At 50.2% G+C, this 12,274-nt stretch overlaps 1 protein-coding gene across 8 annotated transcripts in view; it reads left to right on the top strand.

Moving 5' to 3' along the window:
- Positions 1 to 12,274, top strand: part of SCARB1 (scavenger receptor class B member 1) — a 79,545-nt gene that overhangs the window by 31,684 nt on the left and 35,587 nt on the right. For 4 of the 8 annotated variants that reach the window (XM_079942222.1, XM_079942221.1, XM_079942220.1 and 1 more), the window contains exon 2: positions 11,366 to 11,523. In XM_079942222.1, the coding sequence (XP_079798348.1) occupies positions 11,366 to 11,523 (158 nt within the window). Of the gene's footprint in view, positions 1 to 10,734; positions 11,524 to 12,274 lie in introns of those variants that run through there. The other 4 variants (XM_079942218.1, XM_079942216.1, XM_079942219.1 and 1 more) reach the window with 3 other exon arrangements.

The raw sequence follows: 12,274 nt of genomic DNA, 5'->3' as shown, positions 1-12,274 counted from the left end.
CAGCTTCTCAGGGGCCCTGTCTTGTTCATCTTTAAATTCAGAACATGTCGTCTAGCACAGAGTGGGTGACTGTCCACAGAATGACCTGGGTCCTAATTAGGTCAGAGCAGGCTCAGCGTAGGTAGTTCCCCAAAGGCTTCGTGGAGGAGGTGGCACCTGGAGAGTGGGGTTTTGGATTTGGCACTCAGGGCCATCCTGGGAGCAGGGAGAGTGCCGTGGGAGGGCAGTGGCCACTTGTGGGTTCAAGCGACACCCTGATCACTTCGCTTTGCCCTGGCTTTTTGCCCCTGGGTTGGGCTGAATAGGGTCCCCCCCAAAAAATATTACTTCCAAGTCCTGTCCTAACCCCCGTTACCTGCGAATGTGACCTTATTTGGAAATAGGGTCTTTGCAGATGTGATTAAAGTAAGGGTCAGGTGGGCCCTAAGTCCAACAAGAACGTCCTTATAAGAAGAGGACACATAGAGGGGGGGATGTGATGACAGAGGAAGAGGTTGGAGGGATGCACCTAGGAAAGCCTGAGACCACCAGGAGCTAGAGGAGCAGGTTAGGAGCCTGCCCTGGAGCCTTCTGGAGGAGCGCGGCCCTGCCCACGCCTTGATTTCGGACTTCTGGCCTCCAGAACTGGGAGGCGTTACATATTTTAAGTCACCCAGTGTGTGACTTTGTTCCAGTGGCCCAAGGGGCCTAACGCAGATGCTTTACTGCTCGGGAGATGGGCGAGAAGAGATTTCCTGGTAGGTGGTTTCACCGGGGGTCACGGACTTCCTGGCCCTCGAGACCCGGCAAGAGATGCTTTTTCTGGCCTCTGTGAGCTGAGGTCCCGTGCTCTGGCTGCTGGCTCCTGAGGGTGAAGGTAGAGGTCCCTGGAGTCATGGGGCCCCTCTCAGCCTCTGCCTGCTTCTCTACTCCAAGCTCATCCCATGCGTGTGCAGGAGGCCTGCCTGGCTGGCCTGAGGCCCCTGGAGGGACAGCCATGTGAGGCCTGGGCCTCTCCCCTGCCTTCCGCTGGCCTTTCTGTGAAACAGAAGGCTGGTCTGCTGTCCCTCACCCTGCATCCTCTGGGCCTCAGGACATCTGCTCTGCCCCTTCCCTAGGCAGGGTCCTCACCGCCTGGCCTGGAGAGGAGATGGGGTCTGTTGGAGGTGGGACCACCCTTGGATGGGATAGTGGTCTGAGTCTCATCATCTGTCTACCCCAGTCCTGAGGCTGTGGCCTGGCCTGTGAGGTTGCAGCTCACATTTTTTTTTTTTTTTTTTTTTTTTTGCGGTACGCGGGCCTCTCACTGCTGCGGCCCCTCCCGCCGCGGAGCACAGGCTCCGGATGCGCAGGCTCAGCGGCCATGGCTCACGGGCCCAGCCGCTCCGCGGCATGTGGGATCTTCCCGGACTGGGGCACGAACCCGTGTCCCCTGCATCGGCAGGCGGACTCCCAACCACTGTGCCACCAGGGAAGCCCGCAGCTCACATTTTTATTAAAATGGTAATTTTTAAGATGTATTTACTTGAAACATGAAATTTGCATTTGTTCCATCACACGTCCACTGAGCTGCTTGGGCCCCAAATAGGCCATGCTCTCTGTGTATTTAGAAAAAAAAAATTATCTCGGGAATTCCCTGGAGGTCCAGTGGTTAGGACTGTGCGCTTTCACTGCTGTGGGCCTGGGTTCAATCCCTGGTCAGGGGCCTAAGATCCTGCAAGCCGCGCAGCACGCCCGCCTCCCCACATTCCCTCCATTACGAGCTTTTTAAAACATACACAAAGGAGAAAGCAGATCGCCGCTCCCTAGACGTTTCTACTTGGATTCTATTTGTTCCCGAGCTCACGTTGCTGAGTACCTGCTGAGTGCCAAGCACTGTTCCAGGCCCTGAGATACATCAGTGAGCAGCTGAGGATCCAGTCCTGGTGGGTTTCTGATCCAGCGGGGCAGACAGATGAAGAACAATAGACACAATTAATTAGAATTATGCTGGAAGGTGACAAGGACTATGGAAAACCCAGAGCAGGCTGGGGGGTGTTCAGGAATTTGAAGTGGATGGGGTGGGTCTTCCTGAGAAGGGAGCATGTGAGGAAAGATTAGGAGGGGCGAGAGATGTGGCCATGCTGCTACCTCGGGAAAAACATCGAGGGCAGAGGGAACAGCCCATGCAAAGGCCCTGGGGCAGGAGTGTGCCTGCATATACAGGGGACAGCAAGGAGGCCAGCATGGACGGGCTGAGTGAGTGACAGGGACATGGTAGGATGTGGGGCCTGGAGAGGCCACAGGGGCAGACCAGATGGAGGGACTTATAGACCAATGCTGAGCTGGCAGCTTTTAGGTTAATAGCATTTTCAAGAAATAAAATGTTCCACATTATTTTGTGTGTTTGAAAAATTCATGTGAAGAGCCAATAGTGACTGTTACCTTTCTGCAGCTTGCCTTTTTTTTCACTCAAGATTCTTTCTCTGAGCCTTATCCAGGTAGACCCGGTCCTTTCATTCATTTTGCCTGATATAGTTGTGTGCAGAAGCCCGATTTATCTCTGGCTGAGAATCAGCTGAACCGTCTGTTTTGTTTCGAGATTCGATGATTCTGAGGCATGCAGGATCTTAGTTCCCCCCCCAGGGATCGAACCTGTGCCCGCTGCAGTAGAAGCTAGGAGTCTTAACCTCTGGACTGCCAGGGAAGTCCCTCGACGATTCTTCTGCAGCCCTCTCGCACACACGTGGGACTGTCTCTAGGGCAGAGTTGTCCAGCTGTGGGCTGTGATCCGAGAGAGGGATGTGAGACGATTGGGGTCAGTGGGGGCCAACACTTAAAACAGAATGGACTGGGAGAGAATATCTGAGGAGCAAATAATCCGTTGGGAGTGTAAGTGGCATCCTATTGGAAAGACGGATGTTCTTTCCTGAAGCTTGTTTCAGTCACCCCAGGTGTGTAGGTCGTGGTCCTGGGCGGGGCCAGCAGTGTCTGAGAGCCAGTGTGCAGAGTGGGGGACTGCAGGGTCATGGGGGCGTGCCGTGCTCACGTTCTGGGGCACCTCCGTTTCCCCACACCTTTACCCGCACTTGGTTTTCTCAGGTGACTTAATTTGTGTCCATCTTTTGGGAAATATCTCGTTTTAATTTGCAGCTAATCTTTTTTCTTTTTGAAATTGTGGTGAGATTCACTTAACGTAAAGCTCACCATTTAAACCGTTAAAAAGCGTACAGTTGAATGGTATTTAGTACATTCATGATGTTGTGCAGCCATTACCACCGTCCGGTTCCAGAACATCTTCATCACCCCAGAAAGAAACCCTATACCCGTTAAGGAGCCCCTCCCCAGTGCTCCCCTGGCAGCCACCAGGCTGCCTTCTGTCCCTGTGGATTTGCCTGTTCTTTTCTTTTTGGCTGCGCCGCGCCGCTTGCAGGATTTCAGTTCCCCGACCAGCAATTGAACCTGGGCCACAGCAGTGAAAACCCGGAATCCTAACCACTAGGCCACCAGGGAACCCCCTTGCTCATTCTAGACACTTCACATAAACGGAATCATACAGTGTGTGTCCTTTTGCGACTGGCTTGTTTCGCTTAGTGATGTTTTCAAAGTTCATCCGTGGTGTATAGCCTGGGTCAGAATTTCCTTCCTTTTTAAGGCTGAATAACACTGGATACACCACATTGCATTTATCCACTCATCCATCGATGGACACTTGGGTTGCTTCCACCTATTGGCTATTGTGGATAATGCTGCTGTGAACATAGATGTGCTCATATACACCCTTTTAAAAAAGGCTTGATGAAAACGTCCCATCTCTTGATTTTAGTTGCCACACCGGTGAGGTATATACATTGCATAAAGTTCAACAAACTACACATAAAAAGGATGAATGATCAGGACCTCGATAACATTTTGTTAAGTGAAAGAAGACATATGTGGCCTTTTGTGTCTCTGCTTGTTTTTAAGAAATAGAGAATTAGGGACACATTTGAAGACTTGTGTGATTCTCTTTATCTGAGAAAAGGCAAATCCATAGAGACAGAAAGTAGATTGGTGGTTGCCAGGGGCTGGGGGAGAGGATTGAGTGCTAATGCGGTTTTGTTTTGGGTGATGACAATGTTCTGAAATTAGATGGTGGTGATGGCTGCGCAACTCTGAGAATAGACTAAAAACCATTGCTTCGTACACTTTGAATGGATAAATTGTGTGGTGTCTGAATCAGATCTCAATAAAACTGTCAGAAAATCTTAGTGTCGTGTTTTCAAGGTTCATCCGTAACATGCATCCTTTTTAAGTGTCGTTCGATGAGCTTTATCACATGTGTACATCTCTCCTGTCTGGCAGCCAAAATCAAGGGATGGGACATTTTCATCACCCCAAGGAGCTTCCTGATGCCCTTTTGCAGTCAGCTTCCTCCCTCCCCCGAGCCCCTGGCAACCACCGATCTGGTTTCTGTCCCTCTAGAGTTTTCCCTTTTCCACAGTGTCATATAAGTGAAATCATATAGTATGTAGCTTTTTGTATCTGGCTCTTTCAATTTAACATAGGCTTTTTTATCTAATTTTTTTTTTTTTTTTGGCCTCGCCGTGCAGCATGCAGAATCTTAGTTCCCCGACCAGGGATCGAACCTGTGCCCTCTGCCTTGGCAGCTCAGAGTCTTAACCACTGGACTGCCAGGGAAGTCCCTAACATAGGCTTTGAGGTTCCTCCATGTGGCGTTTATCAGCAGTTGGTTCCTTTTATTGCCGAGCATTTATTCTGTTGTGTGGAGGCACAGCAGTTGGTTTATCCATTGTGATGTTTGAGTTGTTTTAAAAACATCTTTGTGATTGATGGACATTTAGGTAAGTCATGCTCTTAAAGGCTTCCTAGCCTTTGCAGAGGCGGGGCCCCTGCCAGGACCGCCCTCCCCATCTTCTTTCCCTGGCAAAGCCCAACTCCTTTGTTCAATCCCCAGCTCACATGCCCTCTCTTCCAGGCAGCCCTCCTGACTGTCCAGAATGAGCCTGGAGAATCTGGTTGGATAAAAGGGAGTGGCGTCCAACGAGGGATCACCTTGGCCTTCTCTCTCAGTCTTTGTTTTCGGGCTGTGATCTTTGACCTTAGGGGAGGGGGCAGGGATAGAATCAGTTGTTAGTCAAAAGGCCCTGAGCTTGGCCTGTGCACTGTTATCTAATCAGCTTCCTGGTCCTGATGCCTGTGGTCCGGTGTGACCGAAACAAAGTTATCCTGTGGATCGCAAGCGGTGCAAAGTCCAACCCCCACTGGAGGTGGGGCAGTGACAGGGGGAGGAGGAAGGGCCGGTCACTTCGTGCCAGGTAACTGCATGGCTGATCTTCTGGGTCCCCAGGCTCTACTGGACCCTGTTCTAAGCACTTTACCTCTACATACCCACTTATTTTGGACGCTATCATTACACCCATTTTATGGATGAGGAAACTGAGGTGCAGAGAAGATCAGTGACTTATCCCAGAAAGCAGAGCTGGGTCACACAAGATTGCCCGATGAACAGGGGTGGGACCCCAGGGCCCCAAAACCCCTTCTGTTGGAGGGAGAGACACATGGCTTCATCTGGTGACTCATCAGTTTGGCACTGATTTATCCCTGAACTGGGTGGGCAGGCCAGGAGATTAGGAAAGCACAGAGGGATTCCGGAATTCCAAAAAAGCCTTGTCCGTGTCCAGGTACCTTTGCCAAGAAACAGGGCTGGGGGAGGGAGGCAGGAACTGGAAACTTTTAAAAATTTTAAACCACTTTATTGAGGTATGATGGACATTGAAAAAAGCTATATGTATAGAATTATGCAACTCGATGAGTTTGGAGAGAAGTATACACCTGTGAAACCATCACGAGTTTGGAGAGAAGCATACACCTGTGAAACCATCACCAAGTGTACACCTGTGAAACCATCAGCACGATCAAGATGTCCATCACCTCCGAAAGTTTCCTCCCAACCTCTTTATTTATGTGTGTTATTATTGGTAGTAGTAGTAACAGTAGTTACGCATGATGAATAGGAGTTAGCAATACTGCATTGTATATTTAAATGTTTGCTAAGAGGGTAGATCTCATGTTATATATTTTTACTACCGAGTCCAAGCTCGCTCTGCTTGCCGCACGACAGGCCAATAAATTGGAGACGAGGTGTTGAGGCAGGGAATACGAATTTTTTTTAAAAAACATTTTTATTGGAGTATAATTGCTTTACAATGGTGTGTTAGTTTCTGCTGTATAACAAGGTGAATCAGCTATGTGTATACGTATATCCCCATATCCCCTCTCTCTTGCGTCCCCTTCCCACCCTCCCTATCCCACCCCCTAGGTGGACACAAAGCACCGAGCTGATCTCCCTGTGCTGTGAGGCTGCTTCCCACTAGCTATCTGTTTTGCATTTGGTAGTGTATATATGTCCATGCTACTGTCTCACTTCGTCCCAGCTTACCCTTCCCCCTCCCCGTGTCCTCGAGTCCATTGTCTATACGACTATTTATTCGTAAAGCCAGCAGACGGAGAAGACAGCCGACTAATGTCTCAAAGTAACCATCTTACAGGGTTTGGATGCCAGTTTCTTTTCTAGCACAGAGAGGGGGAGGAGATGAGGAAGACAGTACAGAGGCCGTAAGTTCTGCGAATGTCCCCTGGAATGGCCAGCCCCGGGGAGGGGATGTGTTCATTTCTTCTTTCTTGCAGCCGTGCACAGGTGGACAGGGTCTGGATGCTTCCCTGAACAAAGGCATTTGGTTTAACATTCAGGCAGCGGGACAGGGTTCCCCGAGGCAGGCGGTTCTGTATAGACAGTCCTTTTAGTGAACAAAAGCAGCGGCAAGCAAAGGTTAAAGTGAAAGAAACAGGTCCAACATGGAGTCAGATTTGGCTCTTCCCTGTTACATTTTATCCCAAACACGTCAAAAGAAGGAAACTGGATCGATGTCGCTTTTCTCCTGGCCGAGTGCGCTGACTGAAGCCAGGACAGGCGGGCCCCCTACCTACTAGCCCCGGGTGTATCTGTTCTGTGGATGGGGGATGGAGAGAGGGCGTGATGGCACTGCCCCTCTGTCGCTCCTCCCTGTGGGCCTGTCTTTGTTGCTTTGGGTTAAAGATTTCCGTCCTGCATGACTAACAACCCCACCCCCCCACCTGCAACCCCACGAGCAGACTCCAGGCTGACGTTTGAATTCCACTCTCCAAGCCTGTGGCTGGTGGGGGGGGGCGGGGGTGGGGGGGAATGGCCTCTGGGGTGGGACCTGCTGTGGGCCAGTGGGGAGGGGGAGAGCTACCCAGCCTCGCGGGCCCCAGTCCCGCCCCCGCCGTAACACGGAGAGGTCCCCCCCTCTGGGAGATGGTGCAGGTGAGGTGCTCCGGCAGGCGTGGCAGAGGGGCATCCCCGCGGTCCAGCCGTGGCCTTAAGATGTGTGACCCGCCTCCCGGGTGTGTTTTTTTTTAAATGTGATGGAACTGCACATTTTTAAAAATTTTTTAATTTATTTTAATTTTTTGGCTGTGTTGGGTCTTCGTTCCTGTGCAAGGGTTTTCTCTAGTTGCGGGGAGTGGGGGCCACTCTTCATCGCGGTGCGCGGGCCTCTCATTATCCCGGCCTCTCTTGTTGCGGAGCACAGGCTCCAGACGCGCAGGCTCAGTAGTTGTGGCTCACGGGCTTAGTTGCTCCGCGGCATGTGGGATCTTCCCAGACCAGGGCTCGAACCCGTGTCCCCTGCATTGGCAGGCGGACTCTCAACCACTGCGCCACCAGGAAAGCCCCCAGGTGTGTTTGATTTTGAAAAATAAGTTGCTGCCATTGAAACAATTGGGAGATGCCATAGAAACATCTGGATTTCTGGCAGCTCACAAAACATGGGAGGAGCTGGAAAAACCCAAGCCCCAGGGACCTCAGGGGCCCAGAGGGAAGTTGCAACTGCTGCCTTTGTTTTAGGGGGGGTGACCCCTTCCGTTCACCATGTCCTCCCCCACCTCCGTGCTCACCCGAATTGCCCTCTCGGTTGTATGTGTCAGGACTGAGCTGGGGACGGGCCTTCCCTACAGCTGTGCACGGGGCTGCCACTCCGTCCCTCCTCCCCTCTCCTGGCCGCCCTGGGATGTGCCCTCATTGGGCTCTGCAGCTCCAGAGCTGGGGGCTGGGAGGCCCGGATGCTGGCTTCCCCCTCCCTGCATTAAACTTGGGAGAGGCGCGCTCAGGGCTGGCCCCCACCAGGGTCTTGTGGCCTTTTCCCTTGCACTGAAGAGGTCAGCTGTCACCTGTCACAGTGGACCCTCCTGCACCCCGCACCAAACTCCCTCACTTACGTCTTCATTAAAACTGACAAAAGAGACCAATAATAATAGTAATAATAATGATAATAATATTAATAATAGTGGCTGCCTCGAAGGATCGTGGTGCTAGTCAGGGAAGTGACAGTGCAGTGAAGAGTCTAGAGCAAGCACCTGACACACAGGCCCGCTTGGGAAATGCTCGTGTTTTTTTTTTTTTTTAGTTTTATATTGGAGTATAGTTGATTTACACTGTTGTGTTAGTTTCAGGTGTACAACTAAGTGATTTATATATAGTAGTGTCTATATGTTAATCCCAACCTCCTAATTTCCCTTTGGTAACCGTAAATTTGTTTTCTGTGTCTGTGAGTCTGTTTCTGTTTTGTAAATAAGTTCATTTGTATCATTTTTTTTTAGGCTCCACATACAAGTGATACGTATGATATTTGTCTTTGACTTACTTCACTTAGTATGATCATCTCTAGGTCCATCCATGTTGCTGCAAATGGCATGATTTCATTCTTTTTTATGGCTGAGTAATATTCCACTGTATATGTGTACCACATCTTCTTCATCCATTCGTCTGTCAGTGGGCATTTAGGTTGCTTCCATGACCTGGCTATTGTAAATAGTGCTGCAGTGAACACTGAGGTGCATGTATCTTTTCGAATCAGAGTTTTCTCCGGATACAGGCCCAAGGGTGGGATTGCTGGGTCATATGATAATTCTATTTTTAGTTTTTTGAGGAACCTCCATACTGTTCTCCATAGTGGCTGCACCAATTTACATTCCCACCAACAGTGTAGGAGGGGTCTCTTTTCTCCATACCCTCTCCAGCAGGGAAATACCCGTTTTTGTTGCTTTGTACGAACCATGTTTACTAGTCACCTTTATTTGCAGGTACTGGATGCTCGGGTTATAAAAATGATCCTTGTGACTCCTGTAGCTGGTAGGAAGACGTGTTTATCAATAAAGGATTGTTACACCTGAAGGCAAGTCTCTGATCTCCTGATATTTTCAAGAGAACCCTGAAGTCCAGGTTTTATGTTAAATCTCCCAGTTTTTTGTTCTTGACAATGAGTTCAACTTTTCTTCATTTAAATGCCACGTAGGTCAAATGAGGCACAGCTGAGGCTATAGAGTCACTGGCCCCATTGTACAGATGGGAAGACTGAGGTTCAGGGCCGACTAACTTGCCTGGAGGGCCCTCGGGTCAGACTCCCTCCAAATCTGCTCCTTCCCAGAGCCTGCCGGTTGGGTACATGGGGCTGAGCCTGATCTCCAGCTCCAGCCTTCTGCCTTCTCTGGGGCTGCTGCCCATTGGTTCTGGGACAGTCTGTTTGGGGACAGTGGGGGTGGCTGTCCTTGTCCTGGAAGACCACGTTCAAAGAAAGGGTGAGGGTGACGCAAGCTGCCCAGACATCTAGCTTTGCAACATTGAGCGTCTATCTGATGGGCTGGGTTAGGCTGGGCGGGGGCAGGGTTGGGTGGCACTGGGGGGACCTCCTGTGTCACTGGGGCAGGGAGCTCAGAGCTGGAGAGCGAAGCAGGGATTAGAGGCCAGTGTATCTGACAGACTTTCCGAGTGAGCTTCAGACCTGTCATCTTCCGCCGTTTAAGGAAATCAAGTTCTGGCCAAGCTTTATAAATCTGGAGACTTAGAGTTTATATAAATTTCTGCCTTGCCGGCTTTTCGTGGAAAACCGCTTCTGTTCTCATCTTCTTCTGCTCTTCCCCTCATAGACCCTGCTCTGGCCATGCTGGCCTCCTTGCTGTTCCTGAATGCTCTGTCTCAGCTCCTCCCTGCCTCAGGGCCTTTGCACGGACTGTGGCTTCTTCATAGACTTACCCACCACCACCAAATACACGTGTTCCCCTCAGTGCCCTTAGTTTTTAATTTTGGTTTAGTTTTGGTCTTTTGTTTTTCCTTACATTTCACCTGCCTTACTCCTCTGTTTAAAATTGCAGCCTTCTTCCCTGTCCCTGCTGTGTTCTCACTATGCCCTGTCACCTAGCGTGCACTTTACCGTAATTATTGAAGACCTCTCCCTTACTGGAATAAGAGCCCCACGACGTTGGAGATCTGGGTCTGTCTTGTTCGCTGTCCTATCCCCAGCTCTTAGAAGAGGGCCCGACTTGTAGTAGGTGCTCAATAAATGTGCGTTGACAGACATAGAAAACAAACTTATGATCACCAAAGGGGAAAGTGGGATGGGGAGGGCCAAATTAGGAGTTTGGGATTAACAGATACACACTACTATATATAAAGTAGGTAAACAAGAAGGACCTACTGTATAGCACGAGGAACTATATTCAATATATTATAATAACCTATAATAGTAAAGAATCTGAAAAAGAATATATATATATATGTAAAATTGAATATTTTGCTGTACACCTGGAACATTGTAAATCAATTATACTAAAGTTTTAAAAAAAGTGAATGAATGAATGAATTGAATGAATGAGTGAATGAATGAATGACGCATTTGGCACACAGAGCCCACTTTCCGCTGGGTGCCAAGTGCTGTGGTCAAGCAGCGGCCACCTCCTGGTCCCCCAACCAGGCTGCCGTTATGAAAACACATTTTAAAAATAACACATAAGGGCTTCCCTGGTGGCGCAGTGGTTAAGAATCTGCCTGCCAATGCAGGGGGTAGGGGTTTGATGTCTGGTCCAGGAAGATCCCACATGCTGCGGAGCAACTAAGTTGTGTGCCACAACTACTGAAGCTCACGTGCCTAGAACCTGTGCTCTGCAACAAGAGAAGCCACCGCAATGAGAAGCCCGCGCACCGCAACGAACAGTAGCCCCCGCTCGCCGCAACTAGAGAAAGCCCGCGCGCAGCAACAAAGACCCAACGCAGCCAAAAATAAAATAAATAAAAAACAAATTAAATTTATTAAAAAAAAATACCACGTAAAAATAATATTACCTATTAACATTAATTATGTCCACTCCAGAGCCCCGTGCCCACCTCCTCCTGCCCCCAGAGCACCCCCTCCAGGGAGCCCCTTCCCGGATGAGCCTGTGGAGTCTGCAGCACAGGCTGGCACCAGGCAGCTGTTTGGGAGCCGGGTGGGTAGGTGGGCGGGGGCCCTGGCCCTCCTCCTCACGGACCTGTTCTTCTCATCCCCCACAGAATGTGCGCATTGACCCCAGCAGCCTGTCCTTCAACATGTGGAAGGAGATCCCCGTCCCCTTCTACCTCTCTGTCTACTTTTTCGATGTCGTCAACCCCAATGAGATCCTCCAAGGCCAGAAGCCGCAGGTGCGGGAGCGCGGACCCTATGTGTACAGGTGAGGATGGAGGGGGCTGGGCTGGGACTCAGGTCATCACCCCATTTTACAGATGAGAAAACAGGCCCCTCGCAGTAGTGGGGCTTGTTCAGGGTCAATCTGCTTCTCCCAATCTGGTGCTCTAGCGCTTGAGACTTGGAGAGCGACTGCCTGGCTTTGCCACTCAGCAGCTCTCTGACCGTGGGCACAGGCCTTTCCTTCCTTGTGCCTCAGTTTCCCGCTCTGTAAAATGGGGATGACAGTACGCACTGTGGGTGGTTATGAGGATTGGATAAGATGCTTAGCGGAAAGCCCAGCACAGTGCCTGGCATGTAGTAAGTGTTCAATAAACATCAGCTGTTAACATATTATTGTTACCTGAGTTCAGCTGCTCGCTGCTCAGAAGGCAAGTGTTGGGACTTCCCTGGCGGTCCAGTGGCTAAGACGCCGAGCTTCCACTGAAGGGGGCACAGTTCCCCTGGTTGGGGAATTAAGATCCTATGTGCCGTGAGGCCAAAAAGTAAAAAAAAAAAGGCAAGTGTTGGTTGGAAAGGAAAGGTTGCTTTATTCAGGAGGCCGGCAACCTGGGGAGAAGGCGAACTCATGTCCAAAAACTAGTTTCAAAGATTCTGCTTGACCATGGAAGTTTTTAAAGGGAAATCATTTGGGGAGCGGGTCAGAGCCTTCATCACCTCCCACTGTGTGCAAAACTTTCTTCTGATTGGTTGGTGGTGAGGTAACTGGGTGGTGTCCCAGGAATCTAGTGCTCAGC

This window comes from Stenella coeruleoalba, assembly GCF_951394435.1.
Source record: "Stenella coeruleoalba genome assembly, chromosome: 14".
Lineage (NCBI taxonomy): Eukaryota > Metazoa > Chordata > Mammalia > Artiodactyla > Delphinidae > Stenella > Stenella coeruleoalba.
This window is presented reverse-complemented; position numbering and strand designations above follow the sequence as displayed.